Here is an 8489-nt window from a genome sequence, read left to right on the forward strand (position 1 = left end):
GGCTAAAAACACATCTCTTCCATCTTTATTTGACCCTCTAACTCTAGCACTCGCTATTCTAATTCTATTCTTAAAAAAAAAAAAAAAAAAAACTTGCCCCTTTTAGACTTGCACTCTATTCATTTACTAACTGCTTGTTTTCTTTTAAAAAAAAACAACTAACACTTGCTTCTCTAATCTTTTTGCATTCTATCCGTTTTCTTTTTATTTATTATACAATTATAATTCTGACTTTCTGACTTCTGATTAACAAAAGTAAAAAAGGCTTCTGAGGCAAAAAACACTAGCTTGCTCTATTCTTTTTCTATTCTATCGGTTTTCTTTTAATTTATTATATGATTTAAAAAAAAAAACCTTGCTATGTGTACTACGTTAAGCTAACTGAGACTTGTTATAGCACTTGTATATCATTGCTCTTTTGTTGATTTTGATTGCTTCCATCGTCCTCATTTGTAAGTTGCTTTGGATAAAAGCGTCTGCTAAATGTCTAAAATGTAAATATATCTAAAAAAAAAAAAAAAAGCTTATTCAATACAAAGGAGTACATAAACTATTGAAATAACACTGGTCTGGGAAGTCATATTATTTAGCTTAATTGGTAAATCTCACAAATATATAACCGGGTCATATTTCACCCAAAACCAAATGAAAATTTTTTGCATTATGACATTATTTTCATGACAACCAGCCACATTTCCTCCACCAATTCTCATTACATTCTACATTAAACTGTAATAAAGTAATGAGAATCATCCAGTCCAGACAAAATGATTTTTATTATTAAAAATGACAAATATTTTGTGATTGCCACAGACATGTTCCTGACAGGTTTTATGCCAGGGGTCTCCAAACTCGGTCGATGTCCAGCAGTTTAGCTCCAACTTGCCTCAACACACCTGCTTAGAAGTTTCTAGTATGCCTAGTAAGAGCTTGATTAGCTGGTTTAGGTGTGTTTGATTTGGGTTGGAGCTAAACTCTGCAGGACACCGGCCCTCGAGGACAGAGTTTGGGGACTGCTGTTTTATGCGATTCAACTTTCAAAATAATCAGTTATCAAATTTCCAGCGAACACAGGAAGTGATACTTACCTCACCACCCACGCATAATTTCACTCGACACCTCAAAAAAGCAAACAGGAAAAGTCATCTTTAAGTTTCATGTTGATCATTTTATTATATATATTTATAATATGTACAGAGAAGAGAAAACAAGATCAAACCCAGCAATGAAACAGCACCGGGGTGAGCAAGCAAAGGGCGATAGAGAAAGAGCGTGTATATTAGAGAAGGAAACTGCTAAAGAGGTGCTTGCCATTTTACCATCGCCGTGTCTTAAATCAAAAAAATGAGATGTGCAAATGACATGGGTAAAATGTAAAAAGACAAAAAGCACAAGAACGCTCCATCACATTTACAAGTAACCACCCCCCACCCCATACCTTTCATCTTTCCGCGATCCCCACACATTACCACAAAATTCATAGATCAAAAGACAGCAGGCGCTCTGAGAAAACAATGACCCTTCCGAACACATCCCAAAAAAGCACTTGTTTAGTGTGTGCATGAGTGCAGGGTTTAAATGAGACTTTATTTTCACACAGACGTAACGTGGGATCCACGACACGGACCGGTTTTAAAATCAAAGGAATGTTCCCAAACGCAGTTGCCCCTTGCCCATCCCTCCTTCCCAGCCATTGCACACGCACCCATATCCCTGCTACTGCTCCCTCCAACCCCACATTACCAGTTCACTTACTAAATAGTACAAGCACACAATATTATAGACAAGAATGTGTGGTTACGTTAGCATTGCATGTTAGTGGTGTAAAAACGAGATTACACTGGCTCAGAGAGCGAAAGTGATATAATATCACAATGGTGAGACTAGTTAAGATCAAGTGACGCACTAATACTAGTGAAGTTCACAAACTCTATCTACGGTTTCTAGATCCACATTGTACATAATAAAACAGCCAGGTCAAAAACTGTCATCAGACCAATCATTTGCAGTTTTTGTTTGAAAATGCTGATAAGATTGAGTTGTAACTATGTGGAGAAGAGTGCAGGATCCATATAAATCTCTTTGATCACCGAAGGCGACATCTGAATGAGCTTCTAGACCTTTAAAGATCTATCTGTAGGTAGATTTGAAAGCTAAGTGTACGAATATGTTTCATGGAAACATGGGAGGTCATATCCGGTCTCCTACACTGGACCAGTCAATCCCAATATTCCTAGATGTAATACACAATATTCCCACATAAACACACAGCACACTGAACCGGATCCATGGAACTACCATGCTTTCATTGGTGGCGAAATTAAGGCCCTTCACAAATATGCAAATATATTTAACGTTTGTAAATAAATACAAAGCACACACACTGTTTTTGGCAGCAGCGACGACTACGGATTGGAAGTCTGGCTCAATAAGATGGAAAAACGACACTAAATTATAGATCTGAGGTTTCAAACCAAAGCCACAAAACTGTTGACTACATTAAGAAACAACCTCAACATGTCAAGATGGTGTTCGTGCATTCATTTTGAACCTGCGATGGCCGAACACTCAAAAGTAGCAGAGGTCACTGAGGTAATAGAGGGAACAGTAGCTTTCATCGACCAGCCTAAAGCCTAGACCCCCAAATCCAGATTATGAACAAAAAAAAAAAACATCCCTATCCATCCCTTCCCCGACCAAACTACATCAATGACAGCAGTAAGCCTTTGTACAAGACTTCATTAGAAAAACAAAAACCTACAGAAAAAAAAAAAATCAGTCTTAAAAATCACCATAACAATAATATACTAATAGGATGAGAACAACTATAGAATATTGCCGACTTGTTTGCAGTTGACTTCCGTCAGAAGCCATGCTTTCGCCAACAAAACCTCATTCAAGTGACGACGTGTGAGAGAATTAGAAATACTACAGAGATAGGTTAACGTTCTTAACACAACCTCGCTAGTTGTTTAAAAGGAGGATTTGAGAATCGCCCCTAGATCTGCTCTCATTTGTTTCTATACATGGACATATGACTGTACTAAAGCTCCATCCTGGACTTTAAGTACAGAGGGCGGGGATATGGACTCGGGCAGGGTTATTAATGTGCACAGGGAGGAAAAAGAGGTGACGTGTCTTACACAAAAGGAATGGCTAAGGAGAATAAAAACATGAAGACTATGTTGTCATAAATGAAGCCATAAGGCTGTTAGACGTTGGCTCTTAATGCAGTGGTTCCTCCCTTGAGAATGCTTTTTTTTTGTGTGTGTGAGAAAATTCGTTTAAGAGGGAAAAGGATGGTTGTGTATATGTGTGTCTGTGTGTGTGTGCATGTACGCTCAGGCTCTTCAACAGCAGCCGCCGCCAGACTGCCGCACAGGAGTGCTCTCGATCTTCAGGTTGGGCTTGTCTCCTCCGCTTGTCGCTCCAGGGCCCATGCGCTTCTTGATCTCAGCAGCCATTGTCATGAAGGCCTGCTCCACATTCGTGGCATTCTTAGCGCTTGTCTCAAGGAAGGGGATTGCTAAAGAGTCAGCAAATTCCTTGAAGGTAAAAAGAAATCAGAGTGAGACACTTTTATTTTGCCCAACCTTGTGCTTGGCACTTACAGGTGCATCTCAATAAATTAGAATGTCGTGGAAAAGTTCATTTATTTCAGTAATTCAACTCAAATTGTGAATTGATAAAAATTTGGGACCATAAATTATTCAGACACTTTGACCTGACCATGTTTTGCTTAAGTGTTATCTGACATCAAGATGAATTTGTTCTGACACAGTTAAACTCTGAGTTCTTGTCATATTTTATTACCATTTTCTAAACTATAGCGAATAAACTGTGATAATGTGTGAAATGTTGAAGGTGTCTAAATAAATTTTGGTTTGACTGTATGTATAACTGTCTATCAACTGTATTAAAGACTGTAAAAGGTCATTTTCTTCCACAATTACCCTACATGTTAATATAGATTTTTGTCAGATTTTTTGTTCTGAAGAAAATGTGAGTGGTTTATGCCTGTGCAAAGCTTCCCTCTATAAAGCAACTTTCGCACTGGATTCAAATGTTTCATGCAAATTCACCATAGTGACCAACAGAAAGTAGTAGTATCATTTTATTTAATGCCATGTCAGCATCTGCGGCTACTTTACCAACAGAAAGCTGTCACTTTGAAAGTGACTTCTGTGCGAGTGGTGCTTCATGCATCACTAAACTATCAACAAAGGACCTTTTTTGCCTATGAAATTTTGACGAAATTAACGTGACTACACCTCAAGTGTTATAAGAGGTCCCTAGGTGGTTACTTACTGGCTGCAGTCAAAATGAGCTCAAACACAATTCTTTATGATATTCCGGTCTCTTGCAATGCAAGTCTAAATCAAAGCACTTAGATCAAGCTGCACAATTTGACATATCATTCATGTCCAGAAAACATTTTATTCAAATCTCTAAACCTTAGCATGAGTAGCAGTAATACTAAGGTTAGAGGGTTAGTTCACCCAAAAATTTAAATTCTGTCATTAATTACTCACTCTCATGTTGTTCCAAACCCGTAAGACCTTCGTTCATCTTCGGAACATAATTTAAGATATTTTTGATTAAATATGGACCCATAGACAGCAAGGTAACTATCACGTTCAAGGTCCAGAAAAGTACCAAGATGATTTTTTGCGCAAAGTAAACAAAAACTGCGTCACTTTGGACGCGCGTTCACGACAGTACCATGATGCGAGCGTGTGGCGGCGCTGCCCCAGATCCGGCGTGATGACGTCATTACTTTTCTGGACCTTGAACATGGTAGTTACCTTGCTGTCTATGGGAGGGTCAGAGAGCCCCTAGATTTCATAAAAAATATCTTAAATTGTGTTCCGAAGATGAACGAAGGTCTTACGGCTTTCGCACAACACGAGGGTGAGTAATTAATGACAGAATTTTGAACTAACCCTTTAAGTACATTATTATGCTATCAATGTCACAGAAATGGGAAGCAACTGGGCTTGTAAAGCCCACTAGTTTTGATAAAAAAGGGAACAGAGATTTCAAATCAGAAATTAATACAGATTAGATGCGTCTATTTTGACGCATCAATACCTTGGCTGTTGTGTAGTCCACTACTTTCTTGGTGGTGAGGTCACATTTGTTCCCCACAAGCAGCTTGTTGACGTTCTCACTTGCGTAGCGGTCTATTTCCTGTAGCCACTGTTTCACATTGTTATATGATTCCTTTAGAGAGAGAAAGACAGAGAAAATAATTCTTAATTTCAACCCTTTATGCGTTAATGATGCAGTATTATCCAGGGTTGTTATTGTAAACTAAAACTATTCAAATGATTTTCAGTAACTGAAATAAAGCTGAAATAAAATAAAATATAAATATTAAATGTAAAAATGTAAATGAAAATTAGAAATGTTGCCTTGGCAACTGACTTAAACTTTAAGGGTCCTATTTTAACGATCTAAGTGCATGGTCTAAAGCGCACGGCGCAGGTGCACTTAGGGCGTGTCCGAATCCACTTTTGCTAGTTTAACGACGGGAAAAACGGTCGGCGCGCCCGGCGCACTGTCTAAATGTGTTATCCCTATTCTCTTAATGAGTAATGGGTGTGTTTTGGGCGTAACGTGCAAAAAAAAACAATCAGAGTCTCATCTCACATCCCCTTTAAAAGCCAGTTGCGCTCGCGCCATGGCGGGTTCGCTATTTACATGGCGGAATTAAATTTTTCATTTTTAAAAATGTTTGTGCTGCTGCTGCGCGTCCCTGTGTACGCGCGTTGTACACCCGTCTATAGGTGCATATTACTAACGCACTCTTTAAATAACAAAGAAAAAATATTGAGCCAGACCAGGTTTTTGTTGGTCAATGGCGCAGTCTATTTCAGTTGCGTCAAAATAGCAACGCGCCAACAATGCGCCTGAACACACTTCGTTTTCAGACCAGCGCACCCATGGGCGCACAAATAGGCGCAAATGCATTTGCTATTTAAACAACGTGGCGCAGGAAATTATAAATCTGCGTCGGGCTGAAACTAGCAAAAAACACTTGCGTCGCGCCTGGTGCCGCATAGCGCCAGGTGTATGATAGGGCCCTAAGTACTCAAAATACTGAACCTAAAACAAAAATTTTAGTTAAACAGAAATATATATAAATCATTAAAAAAAAATGGAAACTGAAAATATAAAAATAAATGCTAATTCAAAATATTAATTCACATTTTAATAGTATAAAGTATACTAAAATAACACTGGTGTTATCAACAATGTACTTAAAATAACAAATTTGACAAGCAGATCATCAAGCGAGAGGTTTTCTAAGGATGAAATCAGCACAGTTTACACAGCATCAGAACTACAGAAAAATGAGCCTTGAAAATGGTCATCAATTCAGCTGCAGAGTGTGCCTTGTTAAATTAAGGCCAAACAAAGGAGGAGAATTACTGATGATGTCTCACCTGATCCGTGACATCATAGACCACAATGATACCGTGAGCCCCTCGATAGTAACTGGAGGTGATGGTTCGAAATCTTTCTTGCCCCGCAGTGTCCCACTGAAGGAAAGAAAGAAAGAAAGAAAGAAAGAAAGAAAGGTTTGGCCCCATTAATGAGTCAGTAGTTTCATCTATTGACCCAAGAAAGCCGGTCATCATAATGTAATGGTCATGCTGTCATGGAGCTTGTGAAAAATGGGTGTTATGAGGGAGTATGTACGGACTTACAATCTGTAGCTTAATGGTTTTGCCATCAAGTTCAATGGTGCGGATCTTGAAGTCCACGCCTATGGTGCTGATGTAGCTCTCAGTGTATGTGTCATCCTGAAGGACCACAGACAAACAGAAAGGAGAATGAAAACGTATTTACTTTTGTGGATATACTCCATCTTACAATACATTGTGCAAGTATATATCTACTATAAAATACATTCAATCAATTCTATATGATTTGCAGACTGCATGTTTTCAGTTGATTAATTCATGTTTGGCAGCAGAAGCTGACAAAACAACCCATCTGTGACTGTACTCACAGCAAATCTCAACAGCAGACACGACTTTCCAACTCCAGAGTCACCGATGAGGAGCAGTTTGAAAAGGTAGTCACTAAAATTGAGAAACACAACAGTAATACATTAAATACAGTAGTACACCAACATGAATAGATTTCAGTTTTGATCTCAGTTTAACCTTTATATCTTATGATATTAGAAGTCAAACGGGTTATTATACCACTATTAATACCTCAAGTTTTGTTTTATCACTCCATACAGTGTTGTTTTAGTATTATTTATATATAATTACAGTATTTATAGTATTATTAGCCATTTCAGTTTTCACTTTAATTTTGTTATGTTTTTTAATTATTTTTGTCACAAAAATGGAGAAACACCACAGCAATACATTAAAAAAATATCAACATGATCATATTTCAGTTCTGAATATAAATCTAACCCTTATATCTTAGGAAATTACAATTCAAAATGGGTTATTAAAATAGCATAACCTCAAGTTTTATTTTCCATATAATTCCATACAGTGTTGCTTTAGTATTATTTATAAAGCGTATTACTACAGTATTTATAAATATTTTGCATTGGCATTTTTAGTTTAATTTTAGCTTGTTTTCTAAATTTTGTTATGCTTTTTTATTTATTTTTGTTTTTTAAATATTTCTATTTAGCTTTAATTTTTTTGTTTTAGTTATTTTAGTACTTCAACTTATTTTATTTCAATCCATTCAGTTTCATGTCTAGTTTTTGTTCACGTTTCTTAATTTCAAGTTTTTCATCTAATATTTATATTTTTATTTAAGCTTCATTTCAATTAACAAAAACTATTTTTAATACTTTTAGTTTTCATTAACAATGACAACGCTGCTACAGTAGTTAGATTAATGATAATCATACAGTATGACAGATTTAACAGGCAGCAGATTGTAAATCATATGGTCTTAAGTTGTTTGGCTAATGTGAACATTAAAAAATCCTCTCTTCATACACAGTAAGAGCAATACCAAAGATGATTGGAATGTAAAGAGTTCTGTGTGTGTACTGAACTTTCAGAATGGTGTCTGTCCTGCTATGTTAAAGGGGTCATATGATGCGATTTCAATTTTTCCTTTCTCTTTGAAGTGTTACAAGCTCTTGGTGCATAAAGAAGATCTGTAAAGTTGCAAAGACTAAAGTCTCAAATCCAAAGAGATATTCTTTATAAAAGTTAAGAGTCAGCCACGCCTACCTAAAACGGCTCGTTCTAACACGCCCCCACATATCTACCTCACTATGTGGGAAGATTTGCATAACGCCGCCCAAATGTTCACGCAAAGAAAGAAGGCGTAACTTTGATTCTCGCTGTAGTATTGTTGCTGCCGCCATGTCGTGAAGACGCTGTGTTTCGTTGTGAAAGCGAAACTACTTTGTTTGGCCTTCCAAAGGAGGACGATATCCGCTTCGTCATGCCTAGAGCTGATCCGTGCTGGTCGCTGAGGAAATACATCAACTT

At 37.3% G+C, this 8489-nt stretch overlaps 1 protein-coding gene across 2 annotated transcripts in view; it reads right to left on the bottom strand.

Moving 5' to 3' along the window:
- Window positions 1-1147: 1147 nt before the first annotated feature.
- The window catches only part of LOC107679256 (ras-related protein Rab-1B), a 9888-nt gene continuing 2546 nt past the window's right edge, over window positions 1148-8489 (bottom strand). For both annotated transcript variants that reach the window (XM_016474765.1, XM_016474764.1), the window contains 5 exons: window positions 7019-7091; window positions 6714-6809; window positions 6450-6545; window positions 5092-5223; window positions 1148-3545 (listed from right to left, as the gene is read on the bottom strand). In XM_016474765.1, the coding sequence (XP_016330251.1) occupies window positions 3351-3545; window positions 5092-5223; window positions 6450-6545; window positions 6714-6809; window positions 7019-7091 (592 nt within the window). In that variant the 3' untranslated portion in view covers window positions 1148-3350. The remainder of the gene's footprint in view (window positions 3546-5091; window positions 5224-6449; window positions 6546-6713; window positions 6810-7018; window positions 7092-8489) is intronic.

The sequence above is a fragment of the Sinocyclocheilus anshuiensis genome, unplaced genomic scaffold (genome assembly GCF_001515605.1).
Source record: "Sinocyclocheilus anshuiensis isolate Anshui unplaced genomic scaffold, SAMN03320099.WGS_v1.1 scaffold1644, whole genome shotgun sequence".
NCBI classification, from domain to species: Eukaryota; Metazoa; Chordata; class Actinopteri; order Cypriniformes; family Cyprinidae; genus Sinocyclocheilus; species Sinocyclocheilus anshuiensis.